We start from the raw sequence: 20039 nt of genomic DNA on the forward strand, positions 1-20039 counted from the left end.
AAATTAATAATAATAACTTATTTGAGTCGAGGTGACGAGAACTTCGAGAAGTAAAGCAGTCGTCGAGCTATAGATAAATATGGTTCTTCTTATATCGGGCAGTACCCAAGATGTTGATTATTTAGTAATTCCGGCATTTACCTGTCCAACTGGACGGGCTTCTCTGCCATTCTGTCTCTGGGAAGGTACTAAAAACTCTCCTGCAGACTCATCACGAGAGCCTCGTCGATCGTTTCCTTTCGGAACCCAGGGGCCCGGCCCAGGCAGGCACTCCCGAGAATCATGCGCTCCAGGAACATCTCCACGTCAAAGGTGAGCGGATTCGGCCGTCGGCTCAGGAGATCGGAGAAAGTAGGTGGTGAGGATGCCGAAGCGAGCGCCGCGAAGTCGGCCCACGGGTCATCGGCCGACTTTGCATTGCTCCGGGGCTCGGAGGCGGCAGCTGCTGTTGCTGCGGCAGTAGTAGATGTGGAGGACAAAGATGGGAACAACGTGCTCGGTCGGGCAAACATCTCGCCCAGTTCGCGGGCGATGAACGGGTCGGTGATGGGATCTGTGAGGCCTTCGGCCCCTAGGATAGGACTTGGAGTGCGTAGGATCGCATCGAGTGGGCTGCGGTTAGAGCTCGAGGTCCCGTCGGGGGAGGACATGGAGGCTTTGACACGCGGCAGGACGCTTGGATCCACCTCAATGAAGCTGCTCTGGCCGTCGAGGTATATACCCTTGGACTTGAGGTACTCTTCGACATCGTGGCTGTCGAACCACACGCCACCAAAGCCGATGTTGTCGAGCATTTCCTGCACCGACGTCTCCATCCGCGGAGTCTCGGCCTGGACGTAGGGCTGCGGCCCGAATGCTTTGGCGGGACTGATCATGTTCGGCGGGTAAATGGGGTTCCCTCCGTCGTCACGCCGGGGGTAATGCGTCCCCGCGCCGCCGATGTGGAAGAAGGGCACGTTCCAGTTTTCAAGCGACTCGCCAGCCTTCCGCTTGAGCATTTCCTGGAAGCGTTGCAGCATCCGCTTGCGATTGGAGAAGCAGAATGTGAAGCGGAACGCTCGTTTGATGTACTCCGGGTCGATGTCAGGGTTAGTCAGGTTGCGGAAGGCTCGCTCCAGACACATCCTGTGGAGACGGCGTGCGAAGGTCGTCTCCTGGAAGCTGTAAGTGTACGAGCCCTCGGCTTGGTAGGAGGGTTTCAGAGGGCGTTCAATGACGAGTTTCTCATTGGGTTCGTCAAAGAGGACGACGTCGGGAATGGTCGCGTTGAAGGACATAAGATCATTCAGGCCGTGGAGGTTGGAATTGTCCGTCGACCATGCGGATTCTGAGAGGGCGACCAATGGATGGTCTTCTTTGCCCATCAAAGGTAACTCTTCCACATCTGCTTCCGCATCTGTTGAGCTCTGATCGAAACTAACCGCTCGGCGTACATTATTAGTCTTGGTCGCTGCTGCGGGCCGTGACGAGGTCTTTGGGCCCAGCTGTGCACTAGATCTTCTCTTGCTCTCACCTGGTTCGGAGGCGGGCTTTCCGTCGCCACCTTGGGTGATTTTGGCAATGGCCACCTCTTCTTCCTCGTCGGATTCAGGTGTTGCTATCTTGGACAGAGCAACGAATTCCTCCGTGGCAGCCTGGAGCTGGCGACCTAGGGAATAGTGCGAGCTCAAAATCCCGGCGTCGACCATGTTATCATGGAGAGTCAGAAAGGTCTTGTTCATATGCTCGATGGTGGTCTGGAGGTCGGTGACCTTTTGCTTCAGCGCCGAGATGGTGGTTTCCTTTCGATGCCGGTACGCTCTCTGGGCCAGGCGAATCTGCGTGCGTCGACGATCCGCCGCCGTTTCGTCGTGAGTGTCGAGTCTAGGCCGGCCCCTTTGCTTCTTTTCGGTTCCTTGTTCGTCCCCGTCGTTGGCAGGTGAACGCTTTGTTGCCTTTGATCTCTTTTGAGTCGGTGTCTGGTCCTGTTCTCCCGAGGAGGAATGGCTACGGCTACCCGGGGTGGTAGCTAAGACAATACCTCCGTACAAGTGGTTGGACGAGGCTGCGGCTGCGGCCTTGCGCTTGCGCGGATTCTGTTCCATGTCCTCGTACGGCTGCGTGAGAGCCTGGGGGTAGCGCGAGGCCGATAAGATGTCCAGATCCCCACCCGAAGGACGCTGGATCGAGTTGGACGACATGAAGAGCTGGGCGGGGTCGTCCAGCAGTGACTGAAGGGATGAATATGTTCGGTCGACAACCTGCGATGGTCTGAATGTCTGCATGGCGACGGACATGGCCTCGACCCAAAGATGGATACGGCCGCAGGTGATTACTGAACCTGACAGAAGATGGAGATTGCTTGGGAAGGCTGAGGTAGTGCCCAGTGGTAGACAGTCTGGGTTTGGTGCCCTGAATGGCCAACAACCGTGCTGAGAGCTATCAGGGTCGACCACGGGGTCTGTCTTTTGTTGGTCTGTCGTCTGGTGCAAGCAATGGTCACGGTGGTGTCGAAATTTCCCAATGGAGGAAACGGGCAGATGTGCCTAGGGCTGGCTGTCTCGCTGGGTTTGCTCAGCTCAGGTATCGAGCCTCGAGTATTGCCCTCTTGAGCAGCTGTGATCAAGGATTGGTAGGATGTCTCTTTTGATTTTCTTTCTTGATTTCTCTCTCCCGCTACACGAATCAACGGTCTGTTTGTCCACAAGGGGAGTCAAGTGAGCAACTTGGTGATAGTCGAAAGCGTGGAGTCTCTCGAGAGGCAGGTTGTCAAACAGCGAGAGGCAGCTTGTAATACTAAACTGCGCGTCTGATGGACTGCTGCTTTAACACGCCCGACCAGCGTGATTGCAAGGACCCGCGAAAATTAGTCAGAATCCCACCGAGCAGGACCGAGAGACAACATGGTATATACGACAGGGAGGGCCTCTGAGGGTGCTGAAGAGAGTCTGACGATTTTCCCCTATAAAGCGAGGAGAAAGTCACATTGTCGAAACCCAAACGGCCGCTCAAGAGACGTTGATGATGGAATGTCCTGATCCCCGAGAGATGACCGGAAGGCCTGGAAGTCCAGATGCCCTGAGGAGCAGTCGTTCTTGCTCAATGAGGCAGTTGGTGTCATCCATGTGCAGGTGGTTGAATTGGACGCTATGCTGGAAACAGTCGGTGAGGTCTTGGTGAATAGTAATCATTTAATCGCACACTCGTTGCTGGTCACCGAGGCATGAAGGGCGTGCAGCAATCCCACCATACACGAGTCAAGGGTGGCCGGCTCTCGACTTCAGGTACGTCCGTAACTCCCTCTCCGGGCAGATTCCTAGGGGATCAAAACCCCACAAACTTGCTGGTTTTACTGCCTTTAGGTAAGCTGAGATGCCTCCATCCCCTCTAGGTACCTACGCTCCAGCACATCAGCACCTAGATGGTTGACTCAGCCCATGGAACGAAACCCTGTGGGTGCCTGGGGTGCCTGGAGCAGCTTATTACCTCTTCAACACCGTTCAGGTAGTGGTAACTTTCCCGCAGTGGCAAAGACAAACCTTACTGGATCCCTTGATCGTCTGCCCCTCTGACGTACTCGGGTTGAATGGTATAGACGAGTGGGAAACGATCAGGGACGTATCTCTTCTTTTCCCAAACATGAGCCAGCCAGTTGCTGACATGGACAAACATCCTGCCCCATCTTTGATCACACCAGTGGGTGGTGGCCGAGGAGATAGATCTTCTTACAAGAAAAGAACCCGTCACTACCGAAGTACTTCTTCTGAAATCATCTTGGCCCAACAGATGGCTGCTGACCACATCTGAAATCCTGTTGCGTTGATGCAACATAATATACAGCAGAGCAAAAAAAGCAAGAGCCTCTCCTCGCGTCCCAGATCGCTCGCTCTGGGCCTCTGTATTAGCCTGCTATAAGTGGTATCATAAAATACATGACCTCCTGTTCCTCAGGGTCGCCAATTCCCCCGAAGTTGTGGCCTAAAGAATCAGCTGCTCATTTTACATGCATCATAACTTTCGTTCAACTCCTAAAATCCCTCCCCAAGAAATGTTGACCATGGACTACCTGAAAAAAGGAGGTAGAGTTCCATGCAAAGAAGTCCGACTGATCCATCCGGCCTCTTTGAAGTGTCTGTCCCAAGTGCTCCCACAGGGTAAGAAGCTCATGCACGTTCCATGACCTCAAAGATACCATCCAAAACCACCGGCGTTTGCATGGTCTCATTCATGAATTCCATCATTGAGCACTGTGGAGAAGACGCCGTCGAAGCACCCGTGTTTGCTCGTGGTCTGGGTTCCAACAAGCCGAGCCCGATGAGCTCAGCTTCGTCGGCGTACTGTTCTGCCTGGAGTGCGAGGTCGATGGCAGAGGGTTGGCGACGGATGCGACGGCTCGATCGTGGTGAAGTTGCCGAGAGGATGGCAGAATCAAGGTCGTTGGTAGGTACCCGTCGTCGGCTTCCGAAGCTGCTATAGGAGGAACTGGGCGAGGATCTGATGGAGGATGGGCTAGATGACGACGAGCTCATGTTGCTGGATGGGCTCTTTGCTGACGATCGGTGGAGGGGATTGTGGCTAAAGATGGTCTGGAGATGGAGGCGGACTTTCGACGAGGTGTGACTGCGAAAGCTCCTGGGCATTGGTTTAATGGATGCTTCTTCGTGTAGAGTCTCGAAAAGAGAGACTAACTGTGCAACCGCCATCTTCCTGTAGGTCTATATGTAGACGTTGGAATTTTGGGTTTTCTTCCCAGGTTCCAGTAAACAAGAAGCTCCTTATATTTGTTCAACGACCTTGGCCAGCAGGTCGAGCAGATTTTGAACAGAGGAATGTGGTCAATGTGTAGAGTTGCCAAGGTGTTTGCCCCCAAGCGGCACCGGGAACTACGGTAATAATATCAACGAAAGTATCCAGCAGAAGCAAGATGCTGAGAACAGAAATGATGTACAAGAAGAGCTGGAAAGGAGAAGAAGCTGGAGAAGTCAGTGAGACATTATTTCCTGAGGGGGGATTGTTGAGATCAAAAAGACATGCGTCAAGCCTTTCGGAACAAGGCAGGTATGTATAGTAACAAAGCCCCCCTCCGCAAGGGCCAACTGCTTCCCTGCAGACCGACCGCCCCATATGCGGACTATCTGCAGACAAGCAGGCAATAGTTTCGCCCAGAAACATTGCGGACACGGGGACAAGCACTGCAGGGAGCAGAAAGTATCGCGCCTCCTTGCATGGGGCAATAAAATGGGCCTGCTCGTGATGGCTCCTGAAAACTTCTGTGAAAGGAAAGGTGGGGGATAGCATTCAAGCCCTCGGGATACGAAGGGAAACAAGCTCTGTAGGTATCGTCAAACATGAGTGTTTCTGGAGCTGAGGATGTCGCCAACAGGGCATCTGCAAATGTCGAGAAAAACCCCTGGTCTCGTCAGATCATCCCTCTCCCCTTTGATGTCCGACTGGGCCTTGACACAGAACAGAGACTGATGGTGCAGCAAAGATCCAGCTTGTGTTGCACCGTTGCTGAGGAAGCTTCGGAAAGTGAAAACGCCTCCAAAGATTCCCGTCCCGATCTCCCTGACTTTGTACGCGGTCGATTCCCCAAAAGTTGATGCAATTCTCCACCTACAAGGGAACCCTGACCCTGAGCTAGGGTTGAAGAAAGCCACAGGCACCACTGAGGCATGTTTTGACTTTTCCTGACGCGGCTGAGACTCACGCCAAACACGCACAGAAGGATTTCGAGACTGAGCCAAGGTTTGATCCGCTTGGCTCATCTCATCTCAAAAGACGCGACGGCGCGATGGGCGTTGTGGAGGCGTTTCAGGGGCCAGACAAGCGAGCCTAGTAGCCCCAATCCCGACCTTCAGGATTGTTGGTATCAGGTGAGAGGGTTCGAGGGGTTTTGTTTCGTCTTCGCCATGGTCAGCGAAGTTATGGAAGATTGATACAAGCGACAGAAGGGGCCGATGGGTCAGGAGCCGGCTCAGTTTATTGGTCCGCCGTCTTGGTGTGTCACCATTGCAGAATCTTCTGCTTCACAAATGTTGGACAGTCCTTTCACTCGATCCATGGCAACACGAAACTGGCAGCGGGAAGCTACGACTAGGTATGTCTCCCAGGGGAAGATGCAACAGGCGCTCTCCATCACATGATCGAGAGCAACCATCAAGCGACAAGGATGTGAAATCAATCAACCACAATCCCAGAGACGAGAAGAGCTATCAATCGGATCCCTGAGGATCGACATAGCCACAAGCTCCTTCTAGATCTCCTGCGAGGGACTTGTATGGAGTAGAATGCATCGGGACATCCAGGTTGTGGAAAACCCATTCCACCACAAACTTGTCATTGCAATACCCTGCTGGACAGGCTTGCAGCTCTCATCAAACTTCACGTCGCTAGACTTCCATAATCCATGTAATGTGCATGATGTACATGATGACTGGGTGCTGGTGCATATTCGCATCCTCTTTTCAGTCATCCACCCCATCTCTTACCCATCACATCAAAGGGGAAAACGCCCTCGCTATGCTCGTTTATTTTCATTTCGGATTCCAATAACATTATCCACTTCGTTTCCATCTCAATATTCACAAATGAAGAAATGAAATATAAAAAGACATGGGTCATGTGTCGTCGTGAAACATCGTGCCGAGCAAAGTGTACTACCAGCACACAATCATCCGCGCGTGCTGTTGCTCCGTGCTCTCCTTGTTGTAAAGCTTCGGCGCAGGCTCTCACCCCATGCTGAGTTGTCAAAGCTTTCCATCATGCCCTGGCCATCTAGCCCACTGGCGGTGCTGGGATGTCGACTGTGACCTAGCGTCGGCGTCGTTGGAGATGATCTCGTGGCTCCGTGGTAGGCCGTATCCACTGATCCTAATCTCGTCCGTACTGGGCTGCTCCGAGGCGAGCCCTCAAATTCCACCGGCGACGTGCTCCTCAGAGCACCTGAAGGAGGCATGGATGTATCGATAGGCGGTAAGTTAATTGACTGCTTCTTCGGCGTATAAGAGGGCGTGGATGCGGTGAAATCACGGGGCTCTGTGCTGCTGCTGCCTTCCACATTGTCGTCGGGATCCTCAATAAAGATCTCGGGAACAGGAATAGCAGGTGGCGCAAGTAGGCGTGCGCTCTTTCGTCGTTCGGCCGCTTTCCGAAACTTTCGAGACCAATGTAACGTGTCGAAGAAGCCGACCACGGTATCTCTGCGGATGCTCTCTTGCACTCTTTGAAGTCGGGCTCGCCGGCGAAGGAACTCCTCTAATCGGAGACTTCGAGAGTCTGTAATCACATTGTAGTGTGTCAAGAGAAACAGAACCGCCGTAAAGGGAATGCCGCGGTCTGGATCCGCCGTCAACATGACCTCTTGATAGAAGACGTTGATGCGTGCACGTCGCTGCCGAATTTCTACGACGGGAATTTGATTGACACGTTCTGCCAATTTGTCGAGATCGATGCCATCCACGATTTTTCCTGCTGGTTTGATGGGGTCGCCTGGTTGTACTGAGCAGTCCTCTTTAATGGCCCCCACAGTGAAGTCGCCATCATAGATTCGCATCTGCCAGATACCGGACAGTTCCTGCTTGTTGTCAGTAAGATGCATGAAGAGCCCCATAGATAAACTTACCCCTAGGAGCCGCGGGAACTGCTCCTTTGAAATGAAACCAGTACCATTCGGGTCGAATTCTGCCCAAGCTTGTTTGAAGCGCCGAATCTCATCACGACTCACAATGGACATACCGCTGCTCTGCTGATAGACATACGAGAAACTCTCGAAGATCATCGAGACAAATAGAGACACAAAGATGTACATGCTGATAATGTTCCAGGAGATGAACAGTGCCCTGGCCCAGCCGGAGCTGCCGCAGTCGCTGTTGAAGAAACTAGCTTCCCTCACGCAGAAGGGCGGTTCAAGACCGGCAAAATCTTCCATGATCTGATTCCACCCTTCTCCAATACTGGTCCGAAACAGGAGGATGAGGGCTTTTGGAACGGTGCGGAAGTTGACATTGTTGCTCTCGTTTTGCCCAAACCGCGTGAGTCCAAAAGCTTGGGTCAACGCTATCGCGAAGACTAGGAACAGGACAAACCATGTTGCTAACAGATTGGCGATCAGTGGGAGCGAAGCGGCTGCAGTCTTGAATAGTTGGTCAAGCTGATTGTTTCGCGGGATCAGGAGGAAGGTAACTGAGACAAGGAAGAGCTTGCGCAGCTGTTGGAAACCTCCGCTGTTGACCTTGGATAGCGAGATCAGAGACGTCACGAAGATCCCTGACACCGCAACAACCGAATAGATGTCCCATGAGCTCCGTCGAAACCTTTTCCAGGAGAGCCCAATTATCCTGATGATTATGTTGGCGATCAACACCATCGTGAAGGCAAGGAAAATATATTCCCGCACGGTTTCCCACCACGCTGGCTCGGGATAAAAGTCGATGGTGAGGAGAATCAGGTGGAGGATCAATATCGTGGTAATGAATCTTTGCCACTTGCCCCGTTTCTGTATCGAGAGGTCATAGCATCGCTTCTTCCATTTGGTGGTGTGCTCACCAAGAGATCTCTTGGAGGGAGAAATCTGCTTCAAGAGCTTCCGCAGTTCTAGCCACGACCGTTGTTCTGCTGTCAAAAACGCGACCCCTGTCTGCTCTGTGTAATTTCGCATAAACACAGAGATGAACAGGGTCAGGACAAAGACAGCACCCAACAGATTGAAAACGATGAAATAGACTGCATTACCCTGTGCCGCAAATGGCTGTGGTTGTAACCCCGTGCCAGTGATACTCGTGCCAGACCACATCACGTTCACCCATCCTTCTTGAGAGACGATCTGGAAAAGAATGAACAAAGCGCTGCCGAAGTCATCGAAGTCGAACCAAGAATTTGCAACCTGCCTGGGAGCCAATACAGGCCAATTGAAGGGAGTAGAGTTGTACTCCCCTACGCAGTTGCTCAAGGCGCTGTAGCCGAAATCTCCATCGTTGCAGGCTAGCATTTTGCCATTAAACAGGTTGACTCCAAGAATCGCAAACGGAATCAGCAAGCTCATGGAAACAAACGCGGCAGCGAGGACTTTGTATCCACCAACGATGATAACCGAGTAAAATGTCTCTCGCGCAGTGTCGCTGATGTTGAGCAAGCGCAGCGCCCTCAGCGCTTTGAAGGCACCCACCGCTCGAGAAACGCCGTCGTCGCGGAACATAGCAGTGACAACATTGATCCAAAGCGTGATGAGGACCACACCATCAATGAAGCCCCAGACACTTCGAAAGTAGGCATGGGGCGTAAAGAAGAGACCGTCCGCAATGACTTTGATGATCGCTTCGACCGTGAAGAGTATCGCGAAACCCAAGTCGGTCCACACGAACCAGTTTGTGATGCTCAGTGTATTGTTCAAGTAGTAATTGCGTTGATACAAGGGCGTAGTGATGCATGCTAATATGACCATTGCGACGATAGCAGCATATGTGAAGGCGGAGAAGGCATACCAAGCAGGTCTGTAAGGCGATACGCCCTCCACTCGCTCAGTTCCTCGGCCAGGACCGACGACGTATTGGCACAGCTTTCTCAACGGGTTATCTGGCTTGAAGATGTATAGGGACACGTTATACTTGGGGTGCTTTTGCAAATATTGGCGCTGAGCACGGCGACGGTTCTCAGTTGTCATGACTACCCTTTTAGCCATAGCTCTTGGATCAAATTCCTCGTTTGCGCGAGTGATTTTTGCACTAGAGTAGAATGGGTTTGGTTCTGCTGATCCATAGAAACCAGTGAGCTTGGCCCAGTATTTGGACAGAATACCAGGTTTGACAGTCGGTGTTTCATCGATGTGCATGGATGTGGTCCTCCGTGCAAGGCCGGCATCTTGTTCGTCCAGGAAGTCCTTCACGACTGCCTCCTTGAGGAGCTGTTCGACGGTTGCAGAGCCATATTCGAGAGCGTCCCGGTGTCTGATTGATTCCCGCCCCATCTTGAAGACTGCAGCGAGTGTGAGGTTCCCAGAAGCTGCACCGGCCATTTCCTTTTGCTTCAAAAATGCCTTCACCTGTTGTAGACGTTTCTCATCCTCAGACACGTCGAAACTTTCTTGGATGACAGCAATAAACATATTCAGCACAATTAAGTTTGAGACGACAAACCAAAGGATGAAAAATATCGCACTTAGCCACGCTGTATCCCAGATGTCGTTGAACTGGGTGGCATTGTACATCAGAGTAGTCCAATTCTCGCTCGAAAACACTTGGTACATTCCCAGGAAGGAGTTCCAGATGTCGAAGAACGTCACGCCAATCACGACACCCCCGGCATCTGCTGGTGGAATGTCCCCCCTGAATAGTTGCGAGGCAAGAATGGCGGCCAGGAAGGTGAACAGGAATACAAACAAGATCAAGTTCAAAAGACCGACAATGTTGCCAAATACAACCATGACCAGTTCTCTTGTGACCCTAACTACGAGGACGACTCGATAGATACGCGCAATTTGAAATGCCGAGAGCCATGCGTATGGCTGACCCGAGTTGCGGATTGCTGGAATTTGCATGATTGTGGTGACAATGGCGAGCAAAAGATCAACACAGTTCCTTTTTCCGTGGAAAAAATGTCTCCAATCGCAAAGGAAGCGCAAGATTATCTCCAGAAGCAGGAGGAACGTGACGACCGTTTCAGTGTCCATGATAAAAGTCTCGCGGCTGTCACTCATGCTTGCACTTCGCAGACTCTGGACCACCAGGTCGAATACGATGATGAGAACCCAAAAGAGATGGGTTTTGTCGTATATTTTCTTCAACTGGCTCCTTTTCTGCATTTGATCATCATCGAAAACAGGCCCGTCGATTTTGTCAGCTGTAAATGCGCTTTGCTTGCTCTCTTCTCTGATGATCTGGAATGAAGAGGTGATGACAGCGACCAACAAGTTGACGAGCCACAAGCTCAGAACGACAATGCCGGCTGCAAAGAAAAGTGCTGCGGCAAGGTAATCGGAGTCCGTCAGATAGTAGAGGAGGTCGGAAAATGTGTTTGAACTGATTATCACGAAGACGAGCTCCAGCGACTGGCCTATATTGTCGAAACTGACTGTACCGTTGTATGGGCCACTGAACCCCTCGACGCATAACGAGCCTTGAGGGCATATATATCCTTTGGAGCTGTCTGTTCCATTTGAGCCATCAGCTTTGAGCCATGGCATCGCCTTTCCCGTTACAGCATCTAGGTAGCCTCCGCAAAATTGGATGTTGTCGGGCGCGATGTTGAGGGTGTAGTTTTGACCGGAACCGTCGTCCCCTACCCAGACACAGGTACGTCGCAGGCTCGATTTGAAGCTCTGCACGCCAATGATACCAAAGATCAGCCAAAAGAAGCCTATGAGAAAGGCCACATGAACTAGAAGAGGAGCTGCCTTCTTTAAACTTCGCAGGATGATTGAAGTTCCAGCGGTGAGACCCAGGAGACGCAGAATTCGGAGGCAGCTGAGCATGTTGAAGACATAAACGTGACTCGAGTTTTCGACGCCGCTGAGCTGCATTGCGAAAGAGATCCAATAGGAAACAACGGCAACGAAGTCCAGTCGGTTGAAGGAATGTCGCAGAAAAGCCCGGCGGGCCAAACGTATCCTTTGCTGCTGCTTCGTATGGCCAGGCCCCCCAGCCTCCCCAGGAGGAGGGACTCCGGTGAAGGTTCGAACAATCGATGGCTGCGTTGGTACGTCGTTGACCATCATGGGTGTCTCTCGAGCTTCCTGGGGGGCGAACAGAGTGTGAGCCTTTTGAAGAACAGCTTTTTTGAAGCCGATAGACCGATTTATCGTGCTGAACTCCACGGGGTTCGAGACGAACCCAGACACAATGGTACGGGCAATGAGTTCCAAGGTGTATACCACAAATAGCGCGAAGATAGCATAATCAAACCCTGTGCTTCCCCATCGCTTCGTCCGAGTCTGCAAGTAAACAGCATCAGACGCCGCATTGACAGCCAGTAAGACCGTCTGAGCGACAATCAGAGCCAAGATTGTGGGTTCGGTCAGTGGATGGACGAGGATTTCACAGAGCCACTTGCGAAGAGGGTTCTCCGGTCCAAAAATCCCCCAGGTTTTGCCAACAAGAGGGTTCGGGTGATGAAATGGGACTATCGGAGTAAAGGGTTCGGTGACAACGTCAGATGACGGAACTTTCTCGAGGGGAGTTTGCTGCGGTTGTGCTCCTTCTTCGTCTCCAACAATATCCAAGGGATGAGCTGAAGCACTTGGACGCCTCTGTCGTATAGACGATTTGCGTCGGATACTCTGCTCGACCATGTCCGAATCATTACTCAGGTTAACCACACGTTGTGAAATCTCTCGCAACATGGAGTTCGCCCTCGCCATTGGCGAGGGAGATGGCGACAGAGACCTCGATCTTTCGCCAGCTTCGCCCTGCCCTACAGAGAGACGGCTGATCCCACTCGTTGTACTCAGCTTGCGATGCATTCCAGCGTTTGTATCGAGCGTTGGCAGATCGTCTCCGAGACGCGAAGTTCGTCCGCGAGCCGCTGCAGGGGATTCGCCATCCGTCCAGTGAACGCTGGACCTTTTCCCTTGTCTGTCATGCCTCTGGCCTCTGGATACCGAGCTAGATGTCTTGAGAGAAGATGGCACGCGGCGTGAAGAAGTCAGGGGAGTAGTATCGGAGTCTGGAGGCGAGAAGGGACTTTCCACATCATGAAAGTCCCCATCAGCAGGCGTAGTAATAATGCTCGGTCGTCGTAATCCGACACTGGGTGGTGTTGAAGGTAGCTGAAGGTCCAGTCCCACCGTCGCCGCTGCAAATCCGCCCACATCTTCAATCGGCGATTCCCTACCGCTTCCTCCTCGTATAGAAATTCCAACAGTCTCAGAAGAAGGCCCTCCTCTTGCCGGTGACTCTTCATCATTCAGTCGCGCGTAATTGGGAGTCCGACGTCCGATCAGTAAGGACCTAGTGCGACTGTGCCGTGACTGGTGACCTGATACTGCGCCTATTGAAATATCATTTTCATCTGAACCGCTATCGGGTGGTCTCGAGAGATCTCGGAGAGGTATCGATTGTGGACCGGTCGCCTTAGGGGGAGTCTTGTCGCGAGAGGACATAGTGGTATCGTGGCCCTAGTAAGAGCAGGGCGCGGACAGTGTGTACTATCTCCGGACGAAGCGCGGCATTTCGATGGCGCTCGAGGACCGAACTGTGCAGGCTCTTCTGCGCAGATTTATTCCTCTAGTTTGTGTCCGGAAGAGAAGAACGGATGAGCGCACGCGCAACTGCGATGGAACGAGGCTTCGGGGCGAGTGTTGGAAGCTGCACGCAAGCAGCGGTCAAAGATTAAACGAGCGGCTAGTATGATCTATGTTGCGTAAATAGCGAGAATGGAAATGGCAGGTTGAGAACAAGGCAAAATGAAGTTGTAATTGCTCGTTGGTTGCGAAGACGGCAACAAGGCAAACCGCATGTGCCACTTTTTTGGTGTTGAACCTCCAAGCGCTGATGTGGCAGGAAGGTTACCGGCCTAAGGCTGGACGCGCGGCGGTCCCTTGATGTGCCCGAACCACTTAACTAGCCTGAAAAGAGCCTCTAAATTTTGAAACAAGAGCCACCTAACCGGGCCCCGAAGCCACTTAACCTACCAGCAGCGAACTCTTGGGCCTCACTAGCCCGGTGGGATCGAGGCTGAAGCCCCCCCAAGGCAGACTTTGTCCAGCTCCTGAACTCCTGGGTACCTAGGTAGCTATTTTCAGGGGTCCAAACCCTCCGTAACAACCCCCGAAAGCAGGCTCACTAGGCCTGGGAGCCCCTCACATTGAACAAACACGTCAGCCACAGGCGAACGAACTACTGCTTTGAACTAGAAGTAACACTTGTGAGCACTACCTTTCAGCTTTGCACCACGTACCTACCTGATACTTCCAGGGCCGCCGATCATTCGCACAACCTAATCCGTGGTACTTGTTTTATTGCTTAATGTATCCTTTGGGCGAAACGGAACATCAATTCTGCTATCTCAGTAGAATACTCCGTATACACCACACCACCCTGGGAGCAGTAGCCAGAGCCGGCGGTAAACCAACGCATTTCAAATGGTTGTTGAGGCCATAACGTCTGAATTTGGGCCAACACACCGGCAAAAGTGAAGTCTCTTGCCCTTTCAATGCCACGCGAGCCTGGCATTCTTTAAAAGTCGCCTCACTTGTTCCGGAAGCAGCTCTTTGGTCCTCAGGCTGACCTTTCGGAGAGTCTGAAGGCCCTTGCTCTTGCGCAACACGTCGTCCCATAAGTGGTCTTGGACGCATTCCATCCCGGTCTTCTCATTGACTGGGCTTAGCATGATTGGCACATCCATGACCTCTTCTTGCTTCTGCTTCCAGCTATCATTTCCGACAATCCGAGTCAATGGAGCCAAAGCATCATCCCAGGTTCCAGATCTCAAATGACAGAGGTCGAAATGAAATTCGTGCAGCGCTTTTCTATGGCTCATGATAAACCCAGAGGCTTGAATAGCATCCAAGCTTGCGTTGCTGAGGCGCATGGATTTCAGATGCCGAAATCTGAGTGGTCGGCATGACGATCTCGTACTGGCGTCCGGGCACGCCTTTGAACAGTCTAAAGACGTCGGGCGCGAAGTGCAAGGCTCAATGTGAAGAGCTAGGGGAAAGGGCCCCTTGTTGCCGAGCCACTGGAACTTGAAATGCTCCAAAGCGTGGAATGTCTGCAGGTAGCTATGCAGAATCTTCAGGTGGTCTGACGGCTGGTTCCGGCCATATTCGAAGCTGTCCATCTCAATTTCCAGAGATTTGATGCCCTTCCAGACGCGGAAGGATGCTGGGGATGTCCCGATGCTCAGGTGAGGACGAAGGTAAAATACAGCTGCAGGATGTATGGGCGCCAACGTCAATGATACCAGTTGACTGGGTTTGGCAGCCTCCATCGCCAATCTCAGCGAAATCAGAGCATAATCAACAATATCCTTTCGGTATCTTTGACCTGCGGGTTGATTAGGGCAGGAGATATGAAGATGCTGTAGCCTTGGCATCGAGCTAACAGCGTGAAAGAAGGAGTCCACGTTGGTGGCGGCATGGAAGAGAGGAGGATATTGCTTGACCAGAAGGTCGTTCATCTCCCAGGAGCCGAATTTAGAAGTCGACGAGGATGAGGAGGAAGAACTGGAAGAAGAGTGCGGCCTTGAGTTATTGATCCGCGGTTCGTACATGAAGGTGACTTCCTCCAGCGTGCCTGGAATGAGCAACGGAGGTAGAAAAGTGTCGGAGTGGTGTGGCATAATGAAGGAAAGGCGTCGCACATGGTAGCCAATCCTATTCAATGCAGACATGCGCGACCTGCGCGAAAATGTGTTTGTCCTGAAATGGATTTCGAGGCTTTTGAAGAGGGTGGGAGCAACGTCGTCGGCGAGGGCTTTGCTCACGAGTCGCAGGGATTGCAAATCATCCTTCTGGACATGAGATAGGAAGCATTCGCGAACGAGGTCGGTCCTCCAGAACGCGGCGAATGCGGTTGAAGACATTGTTCATGTGGAACATCTCGAGGCAGTGGGTCAGGCGTTCCTTGATAGTGACAGACAAGGCCAGAAATGTGGTGAGAATGATGATCTTCAAACCAAGAAAATGCCGATTGAAACAGCAAGTGTGGAGAACCTGGAGTCAACAAGGACAGAAGAAAGAGCACAGCTACTTCATTGCCACGGCTGGAAGGATTGCATCGAGATCAATTGACAACAGCAGAATAGGTACCTAATTGTAAGATCTCGATTGCAAAATGGCCCAGGCATAGAAGGTTGGGAAAACGGTCAAGAACCTACCTTCTGGAATCGAGACGGATGGAGGGCTGGAAAGAGATATAGTTCGGAACATTTGCTAGAGGATAGTAATGCCAGTCTGTTGTGGATTTGGAGGACAAGGGAGCGTTGTGTGCAGATGGTTTGTAGGAGCTATATCGCGATTATGGCACGGTCGTGGAAGCGCGAAACAGGACAGCGACGTGATCATAGGCCGCAGGAGACGGTGTAGCAGGAGGCTGGACCTGAGGTGCATATTTCGTGCATAAATGGCTGCATCTCGTGCCGGATTCGCGCCACAAAGTCCCCCGTGTTGGTGTCTTGTTCACCTTCTTCCCCGAATCCGTTGGAGAAGCGCGACGTTATTGTGAACGCCTGGACTCTTGACGCGAAGGACACTGATATACGACAAGCTGAAGACTTGCAATCTTGTCACCTTGTCTCATGGATCCGTCGGTAATCTTAATGTTGATAAGGGACGGGATCCATGGTTCATGCAGGGCTATTTGTGCTGGGATCGCATGCCACGCAATGCCACGCGAGTACCGAGTACGAGCATGAGGCTGTCGAAGACCCGGCGCGTCGGCACAACGGGATGATTATTTTTCAGCCCCCAATGCCTGATTTGATTGTTTTGTATCGGTCGGTCCGCACCGTGGCGTCTGGTCTGGCCAGCAAGGCAGCTGTTTTACATAATGACTGTGTACGACGACTTCAAAGTTCTGCACAAGAAGTCCCACCTTTTGACGGGTGGACCGGACTGCGTCATTCTGGTGTGAGCGCCGTGTTCAAGTCTCGATTGGGAGGTGTCACCGGTTGTGCTGTGGAGGACTCGAATCTCTTGGGGTAAATGGGTAAAGTGCGACGAGGTATGGCAGTGCGGGAGTTCGTAGGGAAGACTCGAGAACAGTCAAGCAGCCATCGTCATGCTCATGGCGTGGATTGGCTGACCAGCGGGATTACCTATTATGATTGGTGATAGGCGGTGGTGACTCTGGTGAGCCACTGACCACCCACTGACTCCCGAGTAAAGTAGTGAGAAGAGTGAGAAAGAGTGAGAGTAGCGAAAATAATGAACGCACCCTATCATCATCGCCCCCGAGCATTCCGAGGAACCCACAACATCACATCACACAAAACAACCTGGAAGTCACCACCGCGAGGGATCTTTTGGGCACCGGGCGCCCCCAAAACCCTGCTGTTCGTGTGGCTGGCACTGGCTGGCTCGTTCAATTCCCTTCCAGGTTCCTTTCTTCCTTCCCATTCCCTGTTCTTCACAGAATCGCCACGCTGACTTTTTGCCGATTCCATCCAATTCCCCGAGCTCTTGGCCCTCCTTGGCCCTCTTTCGCCCTCTGTGAGTGGATGCCACAGGGTGCCACATCCACGCACATCCCAGTGACATCGTGACCTTTGACATATGCAGCCAATCGCCCTCCCCAATGACATCAAGCTCTGCAGAAAACGTCGACTCGATCTTCACGCATCTACAGCATTTTTATTCGCCGTTAGCTGTGCCTGCCTATCAGCTTCCGATCCGATGTGAAAATCTTTCGCAGAACAAAGCAGGTGAGCACGCGAGTGAGAGCCACAAGCAACTTTGGTATAAAGTGACAATTTCGACCCCCATGTTCCATCATCATGAGGCGTTTCACTAGCTCCAGCCCTCTTCTCCTATCCTCGCAAGTTTCACCTCCCCGGCTCCAAGTACCTGGCATCCTTACAAGAACACGAGGGAATCCACTCTTCCTGCTAGCTATCGATAGACTTCTCTGTAAATACTAGAGTTCCCTCGCTTTGGCCTGTATGCAGAGTCGTTTTCACCCAGAATTGCTGTCTAGACCTTAGGCACGAGACCACTTGCTGCATCTTTCGAAGATCGGCCTTCAGGGGAAAGGGAAAAAGGCTCACCATGATGCCACAACTGAGCCCGATTCCAACTCTTCCCAAACCCTTTGGACCACACAAAGTCGGCACTACAGAATGGGAGATTCCTGTCTCTGAGATCCCCTCGCCGTCGCCAACTCCGGAGCCCAAAATCACAACCATCAAGTTTCGCCTTTTTTATCCCACAACACCCAAGGCAAAGTCGAAGACTTCGGTTCCCTGGCTTCCAACACCACAACGGGAATGGAACCAGGCATATGCATCTTTCCTGGGCGCGAGTCCTCGTGTCTCGTCGCTGATTTCACTCATACCTATGCTGATTAATATGACCACCATCCCAGCGGTGGCAGGCGCACCACTACTACCAAGGGACACCTCCTCCAGGTACCCTGTGGTGGTTTTTTCACATGGGTTAGGAGGGAATTTCAACGCTTACAGCGCAGTGTGCGCAGCCCTGGCCAGTTTTGGGATTGTGTGCGTGGCCCCCGAGCATCGCGATGGCAGCGCCCCTATTTCCCCGATCCGCTCAGCTGATGGCCGCAAATCCACCACAATCCCCTACCAAAAGCACCCTCACGCTCCCACTACCAAAGTCCTCAATGCTCGCAACGCTCAGCTGAGAATACGACTGTGGGAGTTGGAGCAGTTATTCACCGTTTTGACAAGTTTCAATCAAGGCAAGACCTTCTCCAACTATGCCACGGTGCTGAAAAAATCGAAGCCGGGCCCGCCGTTAAAAGACGCTCTGGATCTGCGGCCGGGCCACGTAACGTGGGCAGGCCACTCCTTTGGCGCCTGCACCACCGTCCAGTTTGTCAAATCAGTCTATTATCACGAATTTTTGCCCTCGCTCAAAGGTACCGAGTTCGAAAATGACCTGGACTGGCGGCCTCTCTACAAGCCGGCCGACAACAGCGAGCTGGTCAGGCAAATCACACCAGACTCACCCGTTATTTTGCTCGACCTGTGGGCCATGCCCTTGCGTGCCGGCCTGACGAAATGGCTTTGGGAAAGGCCTCTGCCATGTTATGACCGCCGATCAGCCGACGGCCAAAGTCACCCTCCCACGAACGTCGTCGCAATCATCTCCTCCGAGTTCTACAAATGGCCTGAGCTGCTGAACAGAATGAAGGCCGCACTGTCCGCGAGACCCGCCGAGGCCATGTACACGCTGGAGAAGCGCGAAGCTGCGCGGTCTGTGAAGCCACAGCAAAAGTCGCAACCACAGCTGGTGGCAACGCCTGGGGACAAGCTTCCGCCAGATGTACGAGAGCCAGAGGTTACCTCACGTCGAGGTTTCGAAGCGAATCGGAGTGCAGATCTAGAATCTGATGATGGGGACGAGCTCTTCGTGACACCTTTTGCGACACCCGGAGAAGAGTTTCCACTTGACAAGATTATGACAAATAGACGTAGCGGGTTTGAAGCCTGGAGGGGAGGAGCGCTGGAAGCTCAAGATGTCGACATGGACGTGGAGAGAGAAATTGACGAAGAATCAATGAGAGAGGCTGTCAGGCAGCCACTGCCAGATTCAGAGCCGGAAGACGATGACGAGGACGTGGCTGGAAGCATCGAGCTTGGCTCCCAACTAGACGAAGAGGCAGTGGCAGACTCAGAGATCGCCTCTACATCTAGATCATCCACCTCTAGCAACGTTACTAGTTTCTCAGCCTCGCCCTCAGAGTCGACGTCCTCGCTATCGACGCCCGCCTCATCCATCCAGCTTAGCCGCACTTCTTCCCCGTCGCCAACCTGCGACAGCGTTTCCAGCACAACTTCGACCTCCGACATCGACGTCAAAGGAACTGCGACCTCTCCTGACGCACATGGACAACACTCCGACCAGTTCGACCTTTCCTTCTCCCCTTTCTCTCTGCTCCCACTGGATCTCCCCAAGCTCTCCGTCGCCCCGAACCCCAATACACCATCTCCCTCAGACCCTCACCTCTACCTAATCCCCAACACCGCCCACTTGTCACAGTCCGACTTTGGCGTGCTCTTCCCAAATCTGACGAGGTATCTCATGAACGCTGAGTCTCCGGTGGAGACCATCAGACTGAACGTCCGAGCCATGTTGGCCGTCATGAGGAACGTCGGTCTAGACATCGAGAGCTACCGCGACGATTGTGCGCGCGAGAAGAAAAAGGCCCAGACTCCTCCCCGCCGGGACGAAGACGAAGACTATGATGAGTTGGAGGAGCTTGATCCAATTCTCACGGAACGGTGCAAGGAGGAGAGGTTCTTAAGAGTCGACATATATTGATCCGATCACCGTTCTCCACCACGGGGTTTCCACCCTCTCGTGGGCTTTGCTGCCCTCTCTGCAATCTCGGACAGGATTGCATGCACCTTTAAATTTTGCTGCTACCTTGGGTTTTTCGATGGAG

At 52.6% G+C, this 20039-nt stretch overlaps 5 protein-coding genes across 5 annotated transcripts; 1 reads left to right on the forward strand and 4 right to left on the reverse strand.

Moving 5' to 3' along the window:
* Positions 1-188: 188 nt before the first annotated feature.
* Z520_09541 (uncharacterized protein) lies at positions 189-2276 on the reverse strand (the record flags this gene model as incomplete). The annotated part of the gene is made up of 1 exon (XM_016780035.1): positions 189-2276. One exon carries the CDS (start codon positions 2274-2276, stop codon positions 189-191), a length of 2088 nt encoding a protein of 695 aa, XP_016628974.1.
* Positions 2277-4142: 1866 nt separating this feature from the next.
* Positions 4143-4682, reverse strand: Z520_09542 (uncharacterized protein; the record flags this gene model as incomplete). The annotated part of the gene is made up of 1 exon (XM_016780036.1): positions 4143-4682. The coding sequence occupies one exon, from the start codon at positions 4680-4682 to the stop codon at positions 4143-4145; it is 540 nt and encodes a 179-aa protein (XP_016628975.1).
* A 1970-nt stretch (positions 4683-6652) lies between these two features.
* On the reverse strand, positions 6653-13072 carry Z520_09543 (uncharacterized protein; the record flags this gene model as incomplete). Its single annotated transcript, XM_016780037.1, has 2 exons — positions 6653-7555; positions 7604-13072. 2 exons carry the CDS (start codon positions 13070-13072, stop codon positions 6653-6655), a joined length of 6372 nt encoding a protein of 2123 aa, XP_016628976.1.
* A 1049-nt stretch (positions 13073-14121) lies between these two features.
* On the reverse strand, positions 14122-15495 carry Z520_09544 (uncharacterized protein; the record flags this gene model as incomplete). Its single annotated transcript, XM_016780038.1, has 1 exon — positions 14122-15495. One exon carries the CDS (start codon positions 15493-15495, stop codon positions 14122-14124), a length of 1374 nt encoding a protein of 457 aa, XP_016628977.1.
* A 2182-nt stretch (positions 15496-17677) lies between these two features.
* Z520_09545 (uncharacterized protein) lies at positions 17678-19915 on the forward strand (the record flags this gene model as incomplete). Its single annotated transcript, XM_016780039.1, has 1 exon — positions 17678-19915. The coding sequence occupies one exon, from the start codon at positions 17678-17680 to the stop codon at positions 19913-19915; it is 2238 nt and encodes a 745-aa protein (XP_016628978.1).
* Positions 19916-20039: the final 124 nt, after the last annotated feature.

This window comes from Fonsecaea multimorphosa (assembly GCF_000836435.1).
Source record: "Fonsecaea multimorphosa CBS 102226 unplaced genomic scaffold supercont1.24, whole genome shotgun sequence".
NCBI classification, from domain to species: Eukaryota; Fungi; Ascomycota; class Eurotiomycetes; order Chaetothyriales; family Herpotrichiellaceae; genus Fonsecaea; species Fonsecaea multimorphosa.